Source organism: Nerophis lumbriciformis, linkage group LG25, assembly GCF_033978685.3.
Source record: "Nerophis lumbriciformis linkage group LG25, RoL_Nlum_v2.1, whole genome shotgun sequence".
NCBI lineage: Eukaryota > Metazoa > Chordata > Actinopteri > Syngnathiformes > Syngnathidae > Nerophis > Nerophis lumbriciformis.
In genome coordinates, this window is record NC_084572.2 from 31,318,465 (window position 1) to 31,341,942 (window position 23,478).

A 23,478-nucleotide genomic window follows, 5' to 3' on the forward strand; every position below is an offset into this window, starting at 1 on the left:
GTATGGCTGCTAAATTAGCGAAAAATAATTATCATATATCATTTACCAATTTGTATGACTTTGGGGTATGCGGTTGCAAAATTAGGAAAAAAAGTTAGCATGGGTCACTTACCAAGATATATGACGCTGAGGTGTACAAAGGTAAAATTGTCTTAAAAAGTTGGCATGTCAATGTTAGCATGCTAATATTGTATGGCTGCGAAATTAGCGAAAAATAATTATCATATATCATTTACCAATTTGTATGACTTTGGGGTATGCAGTTGCAAAATTAGGAAAAAAAAGTTAGCATGTGTCACTTAACCAAGATATATGACGCTGAGGTGTACAAAGGTAAAATTGGCTTAAAAAGTTGGCATGTTAATGTTAGCATGCTAATATTGTATGGCTGCGAAATTAGCGAAAAATAATTATCATATATCATTTACCAATTTGTATGCATGCTAATGTTAAAATGCTAACATGTAGCATATACCAAGTACTAAGTTATATGACTGAGGCGTACAAAGGGAAAACTGGCTTAAAAAATTAGCATGTTAATGTTAGCATGCTAATGTTAGCATGCTAACATTGTATGGCTGCAAAATTAGTGGAAAAGAGTTAGCATGCTAATGCTAGCATATATCATGTACCAATTTCTATGACTCTGTTAGCATGTGTCACTATATAAAGAATTCAGCTAAAAAAGTGAAAAATGAGCTAAAAAAAAAAAGAAAAAAAAGAAGAAGGAACATTTTGACTTTGGAACCGTTAAAATAGGTCGGGAAATGTGGGACCCTCACCGAAGCAGGGAAGAGTCTGGAGAAGTAAATTTCCCAGGTGTCCCTGGCGGCCGTGACGACCTTTTTCTTCACGTGTTCTTCCACCTGGTCCATGTTCTGTCGGACGCCATGTTCGCCTGTGAGTCACACACACACACACACACACACACACACACACACACACACACACACACACACACACACACACACACACACACACACACACACACACACACACACACACACACACACACACACACACACACAAGTGAGTGTCATGCTTTAAGGAGTGTGTAAAAACATGCGTAGGAAGAAGAGAGGGACTACCAAAGAGAGCTTTCATCCTCTGCCTTTCATCCCGCCTGATGCGGACGCACGCCTCTGACAGAGTGTCGTTAACTATCTGCGCAGAGGAGAACACAATTAAGCACGCTGGCGGGAGATTGCCTTTCATCTGCCTTGCCATCAGCCGGAGCTTGTGAGAGGTGGAGGTGGAAGGGGTGGGGGTGAAGGAAGTGAAGTGGATAAAACAGTTGCACATATTTGGAAGTCATTTTAATGCGGCGCCGGCGGGAGTTCGACGCTAACATGAAACCAAATTTCAACAAAATATTCCACATGCAACGCAAGGATTTACTCCACATTATTCACACAGCGGGTCATGTACCGATTTATGTGACTCTGAGGTGTACGGCTGAAAAATTGGCTAAAAAAGTTAGCATGCTAATTTTCGCAATGCTAACAGTTAGCATGTGCCAAGTACCAAGTTATATGAATTAAAATTGGCTAAAAAGTGAACAGTTATATCATGTACCAATGTTTTTTACTCTGGAGTATACGGTTGCAAAATGAGAAAATAAGTTAGCATGTGTCACTTAACAAGTTATATGACTCTAAAGTGTTTGACTGCGAATTTGCGAGAAAAAAAGTTAGAGCGCTGAAAGTTAGCATATATCATGTACCAAGTTATTTTACACCGGGGCATACGGTTGCAAAAATTGAAAAAAAGTTAGCATGTGTCACGTATCAATTAATATGACGCAGAGTTGTATAATGGAAAAATTGTTAGCATGCTACTGTTAACATGCTAACAGTTACCTTATGTTACGTGCCAAGTTATTTGACTCTGGGGTGTAAGGTTGCAAAATTGACAAAAAGTTAGCATGTGTCACGTGCCAAATTATATAACTCTAAGTTGAATGGCTGCAAAATTAATTGAAGGACTGTAAAATTATCTTAAAAAGTTGGCATGCAATTAGCATGTGCCAAGTACCAAGTTATATGAATTAAAATTGGCTAAAAAGTGAACAGTTATATCATGTACCCAGGTTTTTTACTCTGGAGTATACGGTTGCAAAATGAGAAAATAAGTTAGCATGTGTCACTTACCAAGTTATATGACTCTAAAGTGTATGGCTGCGAATTTGCAAGAAAAAAAGTTAGAACGCTGAAAGTTAGCATATATCATGTACCAAGTTATTTTACACCGGGGTATACGGTTGCAAAAATTGAAAAAAAGTGTCTCAGTTTATTGCTGTTAATCGGTCTGGTAAAGGAATTTCCATGAAGTAGGAATTAAAAATAATATATCAAATGTATTCATAGCTTGAGCATAAACAACCTTTTTAACGTTTTTAAACATTTTCAGTAGAGATGGCAAGATCACATTTGAACCGATACGGTACCAATTCCCGGTGCCTGGGAATCCATACCGGTACTTGGTACCAATTCAGGATGGGATAGGACAATGCGGAAATGACGTGGTTGCAGTGGCGATACAAAAAGTCCACAAAAAATCAGGTAAAAAAAAAAAGGGAAACAATATTTGTGTTACTTTTTTGTGTGTTAATAAATATTAATTGTTTTTGATAATAAAAACAATGTTTTTAATTGCAAATTTAAAAAATGATCTAATTATGATAACTCTTTTCCAGTTGTTGTATCTTGTTTAGGTATCTATTCAAGCACTGCATTTACTTGTATGACCCAATGCAAACAACCTTCCCTAGTCATGGTGGGGGAAAAAAATTAAATATCGAACCAACACAAAATGCCAACAGACATGGTCACACATAACAAAATGTAACACAATTTGTGGATATTACAAAAAAAAACACGTCCATGCACCATACATAAATTCAAAACTACACCTATTTAAATCCATTACAAAGCATGATGGGAAAAATGCAACACACAGTCTACACACTTATCCATGTTTGTCGCATTTTAGATGCCTAATATTTCTGATGATTACAAAACTTTAAGGAGGTCGTCACGGAAGTAAACAAGGTAGGAGTCCAACTTTCACGTAATAATAATAACTTTTAATAATAATTAATATCAGATTATGTTAATTATTGATTATACATCCATTATATTAACATAATATGTACAGTCAGCTTTCGGCCCACGACAAAATATTTTTAGCCCAATACAGCCCCCAGGGCAATATGTTTTGACACCCCTGGTATAGTTTATGGTGTGTTTTTTGTAGTGCCCTAAAAAGCGTTAATACTGTAAGTATTGCACTTTTTACACGACAGCTGTTTGATTGTAACGTGCATTTTAGTTGTCGTTTTCATAAACAAATTTGACTCCGAGGTGTGCAAAGGCAAAATTGGCTAAAACTAAAAATGTTAGCATGCTAACAGTTAGCATATGTCATGTACCAAGTTATTTTACGGGGGTGTACCGGTTGCACAGTTAGAAAACACGTTAGCATGTGTCACGTACCACATTTTATAACGTCTGCGAAATGAGCTAAATAACTAAAAAAAAAGTCAGCAATTGTTAACAGTTAGCATGTGCCAAGTACCAAGTTGTATGACGCCGTTATATTTCCTTTTTGTTCCGCTGTAAGTCTCTGAGGCAATAATGTGGTTATTATGGTATAAACATATTTGATGACGTGTATTTTCAGTCACCTGTTTGAAAATGAGGTCCAACACCAGCGGGCTGTTGAAGTTGTCTTTGGGGTAAAACACCTGCAAAATACACAAACTTTCAGCTGGTGATCAAGTATCATGAAGATTATTGCTTCCATGCAGTAAAACATACTCTATATTCCTCCCTCCTTTATAGCCGTTAATTGCTTCTGCACCCCAATATCCGCAAAGTAGTCATTCTTATTTATAATCTAGTATTTTCATAGTTAAAGCATTAAAAATCCTGTTTTACGACTTTCTACTAGGAGTGTGAATTAGGGTTGTCCGATACCGATATTTTGATACCAAAACCTATTTTGATACTTTTCGATACTTTCAAAATAAAGGTGACCACAAATAAATGTCATTAATGGCTTTATTTTAACAGGAAATCTTATGATACATTCATCATTTGTTTCTTATTGCAATCCAAGAACAATTTTGTCATTAAATAAAATAGTAAACATACAAAACAACTTGTCTTTTACTAGTAAGTGAGTAAACAAAGGCTCCTAATTTGTCTGCTGACATATGCAGTACCATATTGAATTGATAAACAATAAAAACAATATTAAATTAAATTTGTGATAATAAAAATTATTGATGTCAGAAAAATTGTATGTAAATTATCAGAAATGTTTCCGTTCTCTGGGTTCCCAGTGAACAGACGAAAGCTGTCTTTGTTGCACCAAGCCAAAGGCTTGGAAAATTCCGCTGTGTACGATGGGAGGAGACGGGAGGGGTTATCTACTGTCATCCAAGACCTGCCCAAGCTCGATCCAGGACCAGTCCAAGCCGAGGCATCTTTTTCTTTTGTGTTAATGTGACCAAAAACAAGGGCTGTTTACATACCTTTAGAAACAGCTGTTGTTGTGTAAACAGGGAATATCCAAATAAAAGAGGAGACGTGAACCTTTTTTAGGTTACAGGTTGACACGTTTTTCCTCAAATTGAGCAAAATTTAATCCTGTCTCTGTTTATTTCCTTGCTTCTTGTCTGTTTTAATAGATGTCATCGATGTTTGAACCTGACAATTGATGTAATCATTGTAGTATCGACGAGATACGCTCTTGTACTTGGTATCATTACAATCTATATTTGTATGGAACCACCGTCTTGTTTACATTGAGGAGCGCTAGCTTGCTGTTAGCTATTGTATCCTTCTACAGTGTGTAGTGAAGCATAGTTAGCTATTCCTCGTCCTGCAGGGATGATACTTGTAAGAAACCTACTTTATTTGTCGCCATGGAGGCGAGGATTAGTGATTTAGAAGTAGCTAAAACACTAAGGAGTGAGGTTATCTACTAACTCGCGATATTTTAAAGTACCGCTCTGCAAGCGGTGCTTCAGTGTTTATAGCTCCACCTTTATAGCTAGGTTTAAAGCCAAAATACCTCCATTCTCCATCCTCTGTCTTCACATGTTTCTGCTTGCAAGTGCTGCGCGTGTGTGTGCACGTTGACTAAAACGCGCCGCGGCTCGTAGGCCAGCAATTTCACCATGGCGCGCCTCATGTTGATGAAAAAAAAAAATACCGGTATTTTTAATGGCAGTGTAGTACCTGTTTTTTAATTTGTTAGTACCGGGATACCGTACAACCCTTGGGTGAATCTTAGGGCAATAAAAAAATGTAATAAAGTTTGATCAGTCCAGAGATGAGTGCAGTGACTCCGCTGGCAAATTTCACTGCGAAATACACCCGGACTGGACTTTAGATACAAGTTATGAACAAATAAATAACGTGCATTCAAATAAAACATTTAAAAAATATGTTCCTGTATGACATTCTGACAGTAAAATTGCACTTGTGTCCAAATATTTGGGTTTAATTATGATTAATCCTATTTAAAAAATGTAATTACCGTATTTTTCGGACTATAAGTCGCAGTTTTTTTCATAGTTTGGCCAGGTTCCAGTGCGATTTATATATGTTTTTTTCCATCTTTATTATGCATTTTCGGCAGGTGCGACTTATACTCCGGTGCGACTTATACTCCGAAAAATACGGTAATCCGATTAGAAATACTAATCACTTGGCAACACAGATTTATTCAGGACAAAATATCACAGATTACATTATTGTTAGAATACTTATGTGTAAAGTTATCACACAACTTTAGTATGCTTAAAGTCTGTTGCTATAGTTATTAGCTATTGTGCTCAAGTTAGATTTTTGTATCTGTGCAAAGCTGGCAATCCAAAAGATTGCCAGCCGTCTCTATCAGTGTTGTGTCCATACTCGGCCTGCTGACTGCCAAGGCCGAACACCGCCGTGACGCAGACAGAGCAGAGACAAGGCGATATCACCAGCGTCAATACATTTGCATTTTTGTATAATCATATATTGTGTCTAACTGGAGCTGTCGAGATTACCCCCTTCCCTCAGCGACAGCTTCAGTGATGTAACCAGGGACCTTCCAAATAAATAGAGGAAGCACGCGGGCTGGAGTTTTAGAACATAGTTTGGATCTGTAACTAGAATACAGCCCAAAACACGTGTCTCCTCATGAGCTAAATTGAACTCTGTCTCTGCATGAATCCTTGCTTCTTGTCTGATTAATAGATGTCATCAGTGTTTGAACCTGACAATTACCAAACATCTTGGAAAATCAAAGCCTGATTGTGACAATCCACATTTCATGTTATTAATGCGTGAAACTGCTCTCTCAACATGGCGTAGCTCCTCCTCTGAATGCAAGTGCTCCTACAGCAGGAATACAAATTCTGTATTCCTACAAAATACACAATTTGGCAAGACACCAACGCACTGCAGGTAATTTTTTCATTGTTATTATATTGTATTGTTCATGTCCTTTTTGTGTTGAGCTGTTTAAAAAAGCATAACGTTGAAAAAAAAAAACATTTTGTTAAAATTAATTATCCAGTCATGGTATTAAAAACTTGAAAATGTCTAGAGCAGTGTTTTTTAACCACTGTGCAAATACAGTCTGGTGTGTCGTGGGAGATAAAGTAATTTCACCTAATTGGGTTAAAAATATTTTTTGCACACAAGTAATTATAATCCGTAAATAATGTGCCGTTGTTGAGTGTCTGTACTGTCTAGAGCTCGGTAGAGTAACCGTGTAATACTCTTCCATATCAGTAGGTGGCAGCCAGGAGCTAATTGCTTTGTACATGTCGGGAACACGTCGCGTCGTGATCAGAATATGCAGACGACAGCGGGAAGCAGTGTGCAGGTAATAAGGTATCTTATGCTTAAACCAAAAAGAAAAGGCATTGAAGCTTAGGAATGGCTATGCAAAACAAAACTAAAACTGAACTGGCTGCAAAGTAAACAAAATGCTGGACGACAGCAAAGACTTACAGTGTGTGGAGCAGAGACGGCGTCCACAAAGTACAAACCCTGTTTCCATATGAGTTGGGAAATTGTGATAGATGTAAATATAAACGGAATACAATGATTTGCAAATCATTTTCAACCCATACTCAATTGAATGCACTACAAAGACAACATATTTGATGTTCAAACTCATAAACTTTATTTTTTTTTGCAAATAATAATTAACTTAGGATTTCATGGCTGCAACACGTGCCAAAGTAGTTGGGAAAGGGCATGTTCACCACTGTGTTACATGGCCTTTCCTTTTAACAACACTCAGTAAACATTTGGGAACTGAGGGGACACATTTTTTAAGCTTCTCAGGTGGAATTCTTTCCCATTCTTGCTTGATGTACAGCTTAAGTTGTTCAACAGTCCGGGGGTCTGCGTTGTGGTATTTTAGGCTTCATAATGCACCACACATTTTCAATGGGAGACAGGTCTGGACTACAGGCAGGCCAGTCTAGTACCCACACTCTTTTACTATGAAGCCACGTTGATGTAACACGTGGCTTGGCATTGTCTTGCTGAAATAAGCAGGGGCGTCCATGGTAATGTTGCTTGGATTGGCAACATATGTTGCTCCAAAACCTGTATGTACCTTTCAGCATTAATGGCGCCTTCACAGATGTGTAAGTTACCCATGTCTTGGGCACTAATACACCCCCATACCATCACAGATGCTGGCTTTTACACTTTGCGCCTATAACAATCCGGATGGTTCTTTTCCTCTTTGGTCCGGAGGACACGACGTCCACAGTTTCCAAAAACAATTTGAAATGTGGACTTGTCAGACCACAGAACACTTTTCCACTTTGTATCAGTCCATCTTAGATGAGCTCAGGCCCAGCGAAGCCGACGGCGTTTCTGGGTGTTGTTGATCAACTGTTTTCGCCTTGCATAGGAGAGTTTTAACTTGCACTTACAGATGTAGCGACCAACTGTAGTTACTGACAGTGGGTTTCTGAAGTGTTCCTGAGCCCATGTGGTGATATCCTTTACACACTGATGTCGCTTTTTGATGCAGTACAGCCTGAGGGATCGAAGGTCACGGGCTTAGCTGCTTACGTGCAGTGATTTCTCCAGATTCTCTGAACCCTTTGGTGATATTACGGACCGTAGATGGTGAAATCCCTAAATTCCTTGCAATAGCTGGTTGAGAAAGGTTTTTCTTAAACTGTTCAACAATTTGCTCACGCATTTGTTGACAAAGTGGTGACCCTCGCCCCATCCTTGTTTGTGAATGACTGAGCATTTCACGGAATCTACTTGTACACCCAATCATGGCACCCACCTGTTCCCAATTTGCCTGTTCACCTGTGGGATGTTCCAAATAAGTGTTTGATGAGCATTCCTCAACTTTATCAGTCTTTTTTGCCACCTTTCCCAACTTCTTTGTCACGTGTTGCTGGCATCAAATTCTAAAGTTAATGATTATTTGCAAAAAAAAAAATGTTTATCAGTTTGAACATCAAATATGTTGTCTTTGTAGCATATTCAACTGAATATGGGTTGAAAAGGATTTGCAAATCATTGTATTCCGTTTATATTTACATCTAACACAATTTCCCAACTCATATGGAAATGGGGTTTGTACATCCGTACATGACATGACAATCAACAATGTCCCTACACAGAAGGAAAACGTCCGCACAACTTAAACAGTCTGGATTGCGAAAACAAAGCGGGTGTGGAGAATAGCGTTCAAGGAAGACACGAAACTGCAACAGGAAAACACCAAAAAAACAGGAAAAAACACCAAAATAGGAGCGCAAGATAAAGACTAAAACCCTACCCGCAGAAAAACACAAAAACACTCAAAATAAGTCATGGCGTGATGTGACAGGTCGTGACAGTACACCTACTTTGAGACAAGAGCTATAGTGATGCATGCTTGGTTATGGTTTAAATTCATATCCAACAATTGCGAGAACGACTATCGGCTACTGAGTTTCGGTTTTTAATAATTTCTGCTTGTGGTGTGCCTCAGGATTTTTTCAATGAAAAAAATGAGCCTTGGTTTAAAAAAGGTTGAAAAACACTGTTCTAGAGTACACTCATGATGATGAAAAACTATATCAATCTGCGATTAATCATGATTCATTTTGAGTTACCTATGAACAAAATGCGATTAATTAAATATTTGAAATGATAAGGGGGTCCAACTTTTGAACCTTTTGAAAATACGAAAATATTTCCCACTACGGTTTTTAATAATAATAATGATTATAATAAGAAAAGCCCTGGTGTAAGAGTGGACCGAGCACCTCTTTCCTGAGGTAAAGTCTCCAGGGAACGTTGGTGTAGGTGTAGTGTTCCTCGTTGGTGCTCTGGTGCAGTTGAGTCTGAATGTTCTCCGCTTCCACAGGCAACTCTCGAGACACTGCAAACCAGTTCCAACACAAGCTTTTATAAAACTGTTTCCGGGTCACGGGACAAGAATCTTGGTTTGCTTGTGGTAGTTTGAACTGAATTAGTGGGCAAAATATCCGAAATGTTCCAAGATCTCACATTCTGAACTATTGTTTTGGTTCTATATTGTGAAGGTGTGTGTGTGTCAGTGTCAGGACCTGGTGGGGGGACCGGAACCGGACGACCTGGCGCTCGGGTCTTGGTGCTCCTGGTGGGTTTCGAAGTGGTCTCCTTCATCACAGGGGCAGAAGGAGGCGGAGCCTCTGGACGTTTAGGCTGCACAGGAATCATCATTGTTAGAATAATTGTTTCTAAATGATCACAAAAACGTTGTGTTACATTTGAGTGCCCGGTGAGAAGACAAAAGCTGTCTTTAAATCCTACCAAGAAGAAGGCTTGTAAAACTCCACTGTGTAAGGGGGAAAGCCACATGAAGGCTTCTCTGTCTTCTTTCATGTATAGTAATCAACAGAAGTATATTGTTCTAACCCAAGAACTTCAAAGCGGAGAGAAGACAGGATCTGCCCAATTTCCAGACGACCTCTTTTTGAACCTCCTTTTTGAACTGGTTTACAAACGTCTTTTTGAACTATTTTACGACCTCTCCTTTTGAACTGTTCGGTAACCAAAGGCAACGCTGTTTACGAACCACTTCCCTCTGGAAGCAGGGGTGGTTAGGTGGTCTGAGAAAGTCAAATAAAGAAGGAGGAGTATAATCTTTCGCCAGAGCGTGCTGAGATACTGTACAGTGTACAGCCTCAAAATTGAGTCCAAATTGAATGCTGTCTCTGTTTAATTCTTTGCCTCTTGTCTTGTTTAATAGATGTCATCAGAGTTTGAACCTGATAATCATGGTTTTTACCTGCATGAGTGTGTGGGTTGTTGTGGCAAAATTTACGTTTTAGTACGTTTAGTATAAGCCGCACCCACTGAATTAAAAAAAAAGAAGAAGTAGTTTTTCATATATTAGCCACATCGGACTATAAGCCGCAGATATATACTGGTACGAAAGATTTTGTAAATGTTCATTTATATACCTTTATTGTTTCCTGTAACGCGGCAGTAAAACGGCTGACCAAACAAAACAGAAGTCGTCGTCATGGACCCACTAACTGCTGAAGCTAGCGCTCCAGTCAGCTAAACAGACTCAATAACGCCACAGTGATGTTTTGGTGAATTTACTGAGGTATTTGTGAAACCGAAAAAATACAAAAAAGAATGCCATTGTAAGTTAATAATGCTAACACATACTGTACACTCGCAATTGTGTTAGCATATTAGCTAATGCTAACAACGCCAGCTTGATTATGTTACGATAGTACGTACAAATATGCATGTAAACAGTCCTACAGACATCACACATGGGACGATTTAGTAAGTAAGAATTGTTTTAGTTGTATTGTAAAACTTGCAAACGTGGCTTGGGGTGATGAATGAAGAATCCATACGAGTAGAAACGCTATGGACGACTAGAAGACGGAACAGCACTTGTATGTGTGGTTCAAAGCACTAAACGAAAGGTAATACTGTTGACGTTCATCTCGCCCAAAAGATGGCGCCATAGCAGAAACAACAACGCACCTTTTTAGTGTCTCGAGTTGTGTTTAATGAAAACTATTTTTTGAACACAAAACATTTAAAAAAATCCCCAAATAAGCTGCAATCCTTTATAAGACGCAGGGTTCAAAGCGTAGGAAAAAAAATAGCGGCTTATAGTCCGCAATTCACGGTTATCTCCTGTCTAACAACAATTTCAGTCAAAGTGCTTCTTACGTGCCTTCGCCTTAACTGTCTGGGCCGTTTTTTGTCTAAAGATACAAGTCTTTTTTTAGCCCCCTGCTAAATTCCTCGTACCTTGCAGAGATAGCTCCGCTTGGTTCTTCTTACGCGCTACACCGCCCAGAGGACTGTTGTGATGCTGTAGATCACTAATTTATAATGTATTTGTCTTTTGGCCAAAGGTTACTTTCTAAATAGGTTTATTTTGTGATTGATGCTGTATTACTGCCTTTCCCAATGTGTAACCAAAACATCCCTGTTCATAATCAGATTTTTGCTCATCCTCCTTTCTTCCAAAAGCGGGCCACTTCGCCCAACCCCTTCTCCATGTTCTCACATTCCCAAGGCAAATATAAAGATCTGGAAGTTTTTCATTGTCTCTCTCTCTCTCGCTCGCTCTTCCTTCTTCTATTAGCAGCGTACACTTGCTTCTCTGTAACTTAATGCTATTTGAAATCTCAAATAAACACTGAAAAGACCTCAGCATTCTCTGGACATTTCTTTAAAGTGTCGGAACCAATCCAAAACATTCTGCACTCACCTGTGGAGCAGGAGGGTTGTTCATCTGAGGCTTTAGGATCTGTAACGCTTCATCACGAGGTGTTTGTTTCTTCTTGAATTTACCCTCTGGTCTCCTAATCACATTCATCCGCCACACAAAGCGTACATTTCAATCACACTTTGTACTTATTGTTATGTGAGATGGAGGGTTCTACATACATACACAGTATATATATATATATATATATATATATATATATATATATATATATATATATATATACATATATATATATATATACATACATATATATATATATATATATATATATATATATATATATATATATATATATATATATATATATATATATACACATATATATATATATACATACACACACACACTAGGTCAGGAAAAAACACAGAGGCTATATCATCCCTACAAGCCTGTTTCGCAGGTTTCCCTACTCGTCAGGGGATTTTATGTTTTTTTTCTGACCAAACTTATATTTCGCTCTACCCTGGTATTGAGCACTGTATAACAGATATACCACAGAAACCTCGACTATATATATATATATATATATATATATATATATATCTTAATAAGGTTATCCAAAAAATAGTGCTCGATACCATAGTAGAGCGCAATATATGTATGTGTGGGGAAAAAAATCACAAGACTATTTCATCTCTACAGGCCTGTTTCATGAGGGGGGTACCCTCAATCTCCTGACGATTGAGGGTACCCCCCTCATGAAACAGGCCTGTAGAGATGAAATAGTCTTGTGATTTTTTCCCCCACACATACATATATATATACATATATATATACATATATATATATACATACATACATACATACATACATACATACATACATATATATATATATATATATATATATATATATAAACACATATACTGTATCTATATATACATATATACTATATATGTACTGTATATATACATACATACATATTTATATACAGTATATACATACACACACATATATATATACATATATACACAAACACAAATGTTTCATTAATCAACTTATTGAAATAATTACTTAAATATTTAATAAGTTATTTACCATTTAAATAATTATTAAATTATTGAAATAATTAACTAAATTATTAAATAACCAAATTAATTAAATTCTAAATTTAATAACACATTTGCGTATTCAATTCCGATTATAATGAATTAGTGACACATTTAAGTAATTATTTAAATATGTATTCACAAATTGATTTTGTCCCATTTGACTCTCCATAATATGAATGTTTTCATTTGGACCATTACCTTTTCCCAGGTGGGAGTGGCTCCATTGGTGGAGGTGGGGAGTTGTATCGCCTGATAATTTCTGGAAAAAAAAAACCCCATAAATCATTAGAAAATATAACACAATCACTCACAATATTTTATTATTGTGATTATTTCTGGGTATTTTGTTTTTCCTTTCACGTTTAACAACAAGTTTTACCTTGAATGTCGTGGCTGGGCACAAGATGCTCTGCTGGCCGAGGGGAGTACTTCACCATCTCACCGGCAGGGGGCGGCGCAGACGTGGGCACTGGGGCTGACTCACACACGCACATACAAACGCGCGCGCACACACACGCCCACGCGCACACACACACACACACACACACACACACATGAATATTAAGTAACACACACATAAACCAAGTTAAGTCAAACTGCTTTCTTACCAAAAGTTTTGGCAGGTTTGTCCTTGTTTGTAGGAATTGTTGGTGCTTTCCTCCGAGGAACGCTGTCTTTATTCGACTGTGGACACACACAGACAGACTGACATCATAAACAGGCTCTAAAATATGACCTCTATCATTGTTAATGTGACTTTGATCACGTTACAACAGATACGACAGTTGATGTCACTCAAATAAAAAGAAATGTGACTTAAAAAACAGTAGAACTGACTGTTTTACTACTTTTAAACATGACTAATGACAAATACAATCAAAATAAAAAACATATAGTGTTGATTGTAACGCAAAAACGACTATTCTAAAAATATGTATATATAAAATTAGTATTTATCAAATTAAAATGATGGTGTCCCTGTAATCTGAACACTATGCAAATAAAATGCAATTGAAATGTGTATATACTAATAAATTATTTAAATATAAACATTTTGTTTTTAATTAAAATGAATATATATATATATATATATATATATTTTATTAATTAGATTTTTTTATTAATTAATAAAACGATGTATTAAATAAATTATTGTGTGTATTAAAAAATGTGTAGAATAACATGATAAACATTAGAAATTAACAGAAACAAATTTCATTGGACACAAAAGGTTTTTAATAAATACTGCAAATTTGATGCCTACTTTCTGTTTTCAGTCAGTGTTTTAATTTGTAAAATTATTGAAGTATTTTTAAACTATTAATGATTTCATTCAGTGAATATTTTCAAAAATAATTTAATTCTGTTTTTAGTAATGAATTATTTTAGTATTTTTTTTAAATAATTGAATAATAATTCAATTGATCTTTTTGTCTTTATTAAATGCATACTATATTTCCTGTAGAAAAATAAGATACAATATTAGAAATGGACATAAACAGAAACAACTTTTGTTGCACAAAAATGTTTTTAAAAAGATGCAAATTTGTAAAATGATTTAACTGTAATTATTTTAAACAATTTATTTATTCATTAAACATAAAGTTGCAATTCTGTTTTAGTAATTCATTATTGAGTTAATCAAATCTAAGAATTTTAAATGCGATATATGTAAATTATATTTCCAGACTTTAGATACACCATAGAGAATAATATAACAAAACATTAGAAATAAAAGTACTTTGCAAAAATGTAATTGATAGTTAAAAAAGATGCTAACTTTTGATTTGTAAAATTATTCAAATATTTAAAAAAATATGAATGATTTCATTCAATAAATATTTTCAAAAGTTATTTAGTTGAAATTATGTTTTAGTAATTCATTAAATTTCTAATAATTGATGAATAATTAAATGTTGACTTTTATTTATAATATTTATATTATATTTCCAGTAGAAAAATATGATACAATATTAGTAATGAACAAAAATAGAAACAATTTCATTGCACAAAAAGGCTTTTAAAATTACTGTAAAAAGATGCAACTTTATACACATTTGTAAATTGATTTAATTGTAAAATAATTACAATTAAATAAATTTATTTATTTATTCTTTCAATAATTATGTTAAGTTGTGATTATTTTTCAGCAATTTCTTATTTAATGATTAAATTGATTATCAATTAAATGTAACGTTTTTCCCCTAATGCAGACATCCTGCAGAATATTATGATCAAATATTAGAATATAATAATAAATCTACATGGTGTCCCTGTAGTCTGGACACTATGCAAATACAATACAATTGAAATGTGTATATACTAATAAATTATTTTAATATAAACATTTTGTTTTTAATTATAATATATATATTTGTTTTTATTAATTTGATTGCTTTATTGATTAATACAATTATTTATTAAATAATTTAATGTGCTATAAATAAAAGTGCTTTGAACAAATTAACTTGATAGCTAAAAAAGATGCAAACTTTTATTTGTCTGCAAAAACAGAAAACTTTGATAGACTGGGGCGTTGACGCAACATGCTCACAACACACATGCTTCCTGACCTGCGTGGGCGGACTAGCCTCCGGCGGCGTCGACCCAGTTCTGTCGGTTCCAGCGGGGCTCATCTCTGGGTCCTTGGGCCGCGTCGGGCCCTCTGGCGCGGGTTGACCCGGAGGCTGCAATGGAGTATTAGTCGCCGAGGGAGGTGGGTAGGGACTGGACGGGAGGCTGACGGCGCCGTAGGGCGATGGCGTGAAGTTGGCGTACGGGCTGGGCGGGATGTTGGCGTAGGGACTCGGAGGCACGGCGGCGTATGGGCTGGGCGGATGCTGGAGCTGAGGGCTGGTGGGCGGGCTTGTGACGGGTGAGGTCGGGGGGCTGGACATGGACTGCTGCGCCTGAGTGGAGCACAAAGACGGTGAGGTCCGGTCCGGGGGACACCGACTCACAACCGGCGTGCATCACATCACCATGATGGCGGCCTGCTGGTTTATCTGCTGCTGCCGGGCCAGGACCGCCTGCTGGACATCTGGGGGAGGGGACAACAGAGGAGACATGTTTGCGTCTGAGCACATCTCTCAGGTTTCTCTTTGCACCAACCAGGGGTGACGGGGGCGACGGCCGCAACGCGAGGTGACATCACAGCTCCCACAGGAAGGACCCGCACAGCTGCAGACACAAATACACCACACTTGTGCCACATGGTCACACTTTCAGACGGTTTCCGGGTGTGTGTTGGGAGTCTTACCGCCAGGTGGAGGTGGGGGGCCGCCGGACTGGTCTGGGTCGTGCCAGCCGACTCCTCCGGCGCCCTTCATCCTGCTGGAGAGGAGGGCAGCAGAGTCCACTTCCTGTCAGAGACAATGTGTGTTAAGAACAAGGGGAAAAAATCCCAGAAAATCTAAAAAAAACTAACTTTCTTTTGTTTTTAAAAGCATTGTCAACATCAGGGGTGTCCGAACTACGGCCAAGACGTCATAAAAAATCTTAAGCACAGGGAGTTTGCATTGATATTAAGAGTTTGGCAGATTGTGACTATTTTAGGTCAATGACGTTTAATTACACATCGAAAGGAAGTGGAGCAGTATTAATTATATGACTCAATGCAAACAACCTTCCCTAGCAAAAAAACAAACTAAACAAAAAAAACCCCAACCAACACAAAATACTCACTGAATTTTGTGGACATCCATGCACGATAAAAAAATATCTAAATTACACCCATTTAAATACATTACAAAGCATGATGGTGAAAATGCAAAACACTCTCCACACTTATCCATGTTTGGTGCATTTTAGTTGCTTGCTATTTCTGATTGATTACAAAACTTTAAAGGGGTTGTCACAGACGTGGCCAAGGTAAAAGTCAAACATTCACATACTCTTCATCTACAATTATATTACTTATATGACCCAATGCAAACAACCTTTCCTAGTCATGGTGCAAAAAAACAAACAAATTAAACAAAAAAAAACCCCAACCAACACAAAGTGCTCACTGAATTTTGTGGACATCCATGCACGATAAAAAAATATCTAAATTACACCCATTTAAATACATTACAAAGCATGATGGTGAAAATGCAAAACACTCTCCACACTTATCCATGTTTGGTGCATTTTAGCTGCTTGCTATTTCTGATTGATTACAAAACTTTAAAGGGGTTGTCACAGACGTGGCCAAGGTAAAAGTCAAACATTCACATACTCTTGATGTACAATTATATTACTTATATGACCCAACGCAAACAACCTTCCCTAGTCATGTCGAAAAAATAAATTATAATCTAAAAAAAAAAATCACACAAAATGTCAACACACATGTTCACACATAACACAACCTGCTCACTGAACTTTGTGGACATTATGAAAAATGTCCTTGCACCATAAAAAAAAAAAATCAAAATTACACCCATTTAAATCTATTACAGGAAGAAGAAATATGATGTTTGGACAGCAGTGATGTTTGGTCGCATCTCATTCAGGACAACTTGCGCCGTCACGTGGAAGTTGCCGGAAAAAGTGTTTGTCGGTCAGAGCGCCCACAAGAGGTTCAAACCCTGCACGGTCCCGTCTACGAGCGCGCGCCATGAATTAAACATTGTCAGATATACTTGGGGGAGAGCTTTGGAGAAGCACAAGGGCGATAAATAATGAAAGGGGATAAAATGGAAGTGGTGTATCTGGAAATGCTGTGGGGAATCCACCGGGCACGTGGAGTGGGAGGGAGGATGCAGGATGCAAATGTTTTTGTGGAGGTTGACGTACAGTACGTTCACTTCTAATCCCAAACGGTGCTGCTAACTCGGGATGGGTGTCCTTACATTTTTGGTACCACATCGGTACTTTTAAATGGATACACTGCATAATTGTAGGTAAATGTACATTTTTAATCAGTTTTTACTAGAGATGTCCGATAATATCAGACTGCCGATAAATGCTTTAAAATGTAATATCGGAAATATTTTCGGTATCGGTTTCAAAATTATCGGTATCGGTTTCAAAAAGTACAATTTATGACTTTTTAAAACGCCGCTGTGTACACGGACGTAGGGAGAAGTACAGAGCGCCAATAAACCTTAAAGGCACTACCTTTGCGTGCCGGCCCAGTCACATAATATCTACGGCTTTTCACACACACAAGTGAATGCAAGCATTCTTGGTCAACAGCCATACAGGTCACACCGAGGGTGGCCGTATAAACAACTTTAACACTGTTACAAATATGCGCACCCACACCAAACAAGAATGACAAACACATTTCGGGAGAACATCCGCACTGTAACACAACATAAACACAACAGAACAAATACCCAGAAGCCCTTGCAGCACTAACTCTTCCGGGACGCTACAATATATACCCTGCGCTACACCTTACCCCCCGCCCACCTCAACCTCCTCATGCTCTCTCAGGGAGAGCATGTCCAAAATTCCAAGCTGCTGTTTTGAGGCATGTTAAAAAAAATAATGCACTTTGTGACTTTAATAATAAATATGGCAGTGCCATGTTGGCATTTTTTTTTCCATAACTTGAGTTGATTTATTTCGGAAAACCTTGTTACATTGTTTAATGCATCCAGCAGGGCATCACAACAAAATTAGACATAATAATGTGTTAATTCCACGACTGTATATATCGGTATCGGTTGATATCGGAATCAGTAATTAAGAGTTGGACAATATCGGAATATAAGATATCGGCAAAAAAGCCATTATTGGACATCTGTCGGTTTTACGTGTCCCTTCTATTTCAATATATTTCATTAGTATTTATTTTTGTAATCAGTCTGACCTAAGCCTTGATAATAATCTTTGCGATGAACACATGCTTTCATATCATTTGACAAGGTTGTAAACTGTTAGTAGGTTAGATATAATTATTGAATACAATTAAAATTAAAAGCAAGATTACTAATTAAGGGTAAATATTTGAGTAGTTGATAAGCTTCTTCTTTTTCTCTATCTTCTTGTTAAGTACCAATGACTGTCACACACACACCTGAGTGGCGAAATTATTCCCTGCATTTGACCCATAATCCTTGATCACCCACTGGGAGGTGAGGGGAGCAGTGAGCGGCAGCAGTGGCCTCGCCCGGGAATCATTTTGGGTGATTTAACCCCCAATTCCAACCCTTGATGCTGAGTGCCAAGCAGGGAGGTAATGGGTCCCATTTTTATAGTCTTTGGTATGACTCGGCCGGGGTTTGAACTCACAACCTAGCGATCTCAGGGCGGACGCTCTAACCACTAGGTCACTGAGTAGTTATGGGACATTCATCCTCCGCTGTTGCCATTTCTAATATAAAGTAGTGTAAAGTTCTTACTTATATCTGTCAGTAAACTCGCCATGAAAGCAGTAAAACATACCGGTGTAGTGACTTTACATTATTCACCCAAGGAACTTTAGTTATCAGAGAGTTCCTGTCGGACGGTTTTTCACGAGACACATTTCCGGTGTGGTTGTTTCCGGCTGAGGAGATGCTGCTCCGTTATTTATTTAAGTAAAGTGTGAATGTCATTAAAACAGTTCGCTCCATCTTTTGACACTTCTTCCACTCCCGTCCTTGCACGCTACACTGCTACAACAAAGATGACGCCGTCGAAGGTGAGCCACGCAAATAAGACCGCCCACAAAACGGTGCATCCTGAAGCGACTGTCAGAGAGCGGCTTGAAGATGATCTGTAAAACATCTATGCAACATTTTGACCAAAGAACCACCATTACATGTTATGTAGACCACAAGTAGTGTTTTATATTTTGAAAAAATAAATAAAACATATAACTCCTTTAATGCGCCTTTTGTATGAAAATAGACCTGACTAGACCCGCTCATGGTCCAGAAAATACGGTACATAAAAAGATTGGCTTTGACAAAACAATCCGAATTGGACGTCCCTTCTCTGCAGTGTGAACGTAGCCTTAGTCCCCCAGCGGGCCTGGGAACACCTCCGGGTGCCCCGGGGGGAGCGTGAAGCAACTGACCTCGGATAAGCGGGAGAAGATGGATGGGTGTGCTTATGTTTGCTAAGGTTTTTTCCCCCCCGAGTCCCAAACTGCCCTTTGGAATTGGCCTTTTTCTCTCTCCCTCCTCTCTCCTCTTTTTTTCCCCCTTTGCCTATCTTTTACAGGGCTCTGTCCATGTGACCATCCATCAGACCTCCCGGTCTTGTCTGCTCCTGTCATATTTATGTTTCTGTTTCCTGGACCGGTTGACTGTGGACAATTTTTGTTGTACTTTTTTGGGAGCTATGACCAATAAAGCATCTTATAGTCTGGTGGATATACAAAACCCAGAACCAGTGAAGTTGGCACGTTGTGTAAATCGTAAATAAAAACAGAATACAATGATTTGCAAATCCTTTTCAACTTATATTCAATTGAATAGACTGCAAAGACAAGATATTTATAATATGGATGAACTCTAATATTGTAATAGATGAAAAGCCTTTCTTTTGGAAAAATATGTTTGAAAGAGGAATCATTTTTGTCAATGATATTATAAATGAGAATGGTAAGATTATGAAGTATGGTGAATTTAGAACTATGTATGGTGATGCTTGTTCAAGCTTTTCATTTAATCAACTAACTGGAGTCATTGGGAAAAGATGGAAACAAATAATTAATTATGGAACTACTAAATTATTAGTTTGTAAACCTCTAATAAGAAATTCGAGTTGGCAAAAAGGAACTAAAATAAATAGAAAAATATATAAGTTTTATTTAATAAAGAAATCTTTGAAGGCTGCCCCATACAACACATTTGGAAAATGGGAGGACTTTTTTGACTGCCCGTTGCCGTGGGATGCCACATTCAAACTAATCTATAAAACTACTATTGATGTGCAAAATCGTTATTTTCAAATTAAAATTATTTATAACTTCTTACCCACGGGAAAAATGTTAAAATTATGGAATATGACAGAGTCAGATGACTGCCGATTTTGTTGTCAGGAGTCTGAATCCACCCTGCATTTGTTTTGGTATTGTCATATTGTGTCTTCCTTTTGGGTGGAAGTTGAAAAAATGTGTTTAAGGATTGGTTTGTTTATGAAGCTTGATGTGGTTTCTGTTATTTTGGGAGAGTTCATTGACAATCATGATTTAATCAATTTAATTATATTACTCGGTAAAAGGTTTATTTTTAAGGCCAAAAACAGATATTCACTTAGTATTACTTTCTTTAAAACATTTATTCAGTATTTTTTAACTTTAGAAAGTTACATGGTTGAAAACGATAATGATGCCAAGAGGCATAGAAAAAGATGGGAAGTCCTCAAAGGCTTATGTTGAAAGTGTAATTATGTTTATGGATTATATGCTATCTGTTGTTGTATTCCATAATTTTTAGTGACCTGAACATAAGCTGGACTGTACATACATTTTTTTTTGTTTTTTTTGTTTTTGTTTTGAAAATGTAATTTTGTTTATAGATTATATGCAATCTGTTGTGTTCCAAAATTTTCTGTTTTTTTTCTTCTTTTTTTTTTCTTCTCAGTGTACATGAATGAAGGTGTGTGTTGCTGGACCCGACTTGGACATTATCTGGACTGGACCTGTTTTAAAAAAAAAAAAAACTTTAAACGAAGCTAATTTCATTTACAACCAGGTCTGGTGAAGATAAGGTCCTTTTTTTCCTTTTTTTTTTTTAATAGATAAGATAAATAAATATTTTCTTGGATAAAAAGGAAAGTAAAACAATATAAAAATAATTACATAAGGGAGAAAAGAAAAAAAAAGTAATTAAATGAAAATGTTAGTGGACCAGCAGCACAAACAATCAAATGTGCTTCAGGGACTGTGTTGTGTCCCTTGCAGAAGTGTTGTCCATGTTGTGGGAACCAGAATATTGATAGCAGAAAGAAACAACCCCTTTTGTGTGAGTGGGTGTGTATGAGTGTGAATGGGGGAGGGAGTTTTTTTTTTGGGGTTGATGCACTAGTTGAAAGGGTATCGTGTGATTTTTTTCTCTGTTGATTTAATAAAAAAAAGAAAAAAAGAAAAAAAAAAAGAAAAAAAGACAAGATATTTAACTTATTTTTTTTGTCCGGGACAGCGCCCCCTAGGCGGACACGCGCTCCGGACCGAGCCCCTGTCGCTCAAGTCCTGGAAGCCCTAAGTACCTGGGTGGAATCAGTTCCAGGATTTCATTCATACAGGAAATGGTAAAAAATGTGTCCGGGACACAGATGTCTGCATGAGCCCCTGTCACTCAGGTCCTTGAAGTGCAGTTTGAAAAAGGACCGGGAAAAAAATGGGGAAAACACCATAATTGTGTCCTAAATTAGCTCACTTTGACTCAGACACATTCCCTGTGATTTCAGCCTGTCGAGACATGGCGCACCTACTAACGTCATGGTGGTGTTTTGGTCGACCAGGAAAAAAACGACAAAATCGAAAGAAGGTAAAAGTAGGTGAAAAGTTAAGCCTGTCTCGTTTTTGTACTTAGAAAAAATCCCAGCCAAAAAATAAAATCCCATTCAAATGCATGGGATGGATGAGTTTTTTTTTTTTTCTAAGTACCCTAACGAGAGTAGGTAAAAAGAGGTGCTTTTTAGCCTGTCTCGTTAAGGTAATTAGAAAAAAAATCCAAGATTTTTTTTTTTTTTCGAAGTACCTTAACGAGAGTATTTAATGGCAGCAACACATGGCAAAAAAATTGGCACAGGGGCATTTTTACCACTGTGTTACATGGCCTTTCCTTTTAACAACACTCAGTAAACGTTTGGGAACTGAGGAGACACATTTTTTAAGCTTCTCAGGTGGAATTCTTTCCCATTCTTGCTTGATGTACAGCTTAAGTTGTTCAACAATCCAGAGTCTCCGTTGTGGTATTTTAGGCTTCATAATGCACCACACATTTTCAATGGGAGACAGGTCTGGACCACAGGCAAGCCAGTCTAGTACCCGCACTCTTTTTTTTACTATGAAGCCACGTTGATGTAACACGTGGCTTGGCATTGTCTTGCTGAAATAAGCAGGATGCAATGCGTCTCCCATAATAATGTGACCTCTGACTATGTTAAGGTAACGTGCGGAGTTCCTCAGGGTTCGGTTCTTGGCCCTGCATTCTTTAGTATTTACATGCTGCCGCTAGGCGACATCATACGCAAATACGGTGTTAGCTTTCATTGCTATGCTGATGACACCCAACTCTACATGCCCCTAAGGCTGACCAACACGCCGGATTGTAGTCAGCTGGAGGCGTGTCTTAATGAAATTAAACATTGGATGTCCGCTAACTTCTTGCAACTCAACGCCAAGAAAACGGAAATGCTGATTATCGGTCCTGCTAAACACCGACATTTATTTAATAATACCACCTTAACATTTGACAACCAAACAATTACACAAGGCGAATCAGTAAAGAATCTGGGTATTATCTTCGACCCAACTCTCTCGTTTGAATCACACATTAAGAGTGTTACTAAAACGGCCTTCTTTCATCTCCGTAATATCGCTAAAATTCGTTCTATTTTATCCACTAGCGACGCTGAGATCATTATTCATGCGTTCGTTACGTCTCGTCTCGACTACTGTAACGTATTATTTTCGGGTCTCCCTATGTCTAGCATTAAAAAATTACAGTTGGTACAAAATGCGGCTGCTAGACTTTTGACAAGAACAAGAAAGTTTGAT

The 23,478-nt window shown here is 37.5% G+C and overlaps 1 protein-coding gene across 1 annotated transcript in view; it reads right to left on the bottom strand.

Annotated features, from left to right (window-relative positions):
- myo15ab (myosin XVAb) overlaps positions 1 to 23,478 on the bottom strand; it is a 136,940-nt gene that overhangs the window by 36,438 nt on the left and 77,024 nt on the right. Inside the window, exons 41-53 of the mRNA XM_061984205.1 lie at positions 16,090 to 16,192; positions 15,942 to 16,010; positions 15,812 to 15,870; positions 15,404 to 15,739; positions 13,439 to 13,514; positions 13,210 to 13,305; positions 13,029 to 13,089; positions 11,758 to 11,851; positions 9,596 to 9,713; positions 9,293 to 9,408; positions 3,686 to 3,745; positions 1,089 to 1,164; positions 783 to 898 (exon numbers count right to left, since the gene is read on the bottom strand). Coding sequence (XP_061840189.1) covers positions 783 to 898; positions 1,089 to 1,164; positions 3,686 to 3,745; positions 9,293 to 9,408; positions 9,596 to 9,713; positions 11,758 to 11,851; positions 13,029 to 13,089; positions 13,210 to 13,305; positions 13,439 to 13,514; positions 15,404 to 15,739; positions 15,812 to 15,870; positions 15,942 to 16,010; positions 16,090 to 16,192 — 1,380 coding nt within the window. The remainder of the gene's footprint in view (positions 1 to 782; positions 899 to 1,088; positions 1,165 to 3,685; positions 3,746 to 9,292; positions 9,409 to 9,595; positions 9,714 to 11,757; positions 11,852 to 13,028; positions 13,090 to 13,209; positions 13,306 to 13,438; positions 13,515 to 15,403; positions 15,740 to 15,811; positions 15,871 to 15,941; positions 16,011 to 16,089; positions 16,193 to 23,478) is intronic.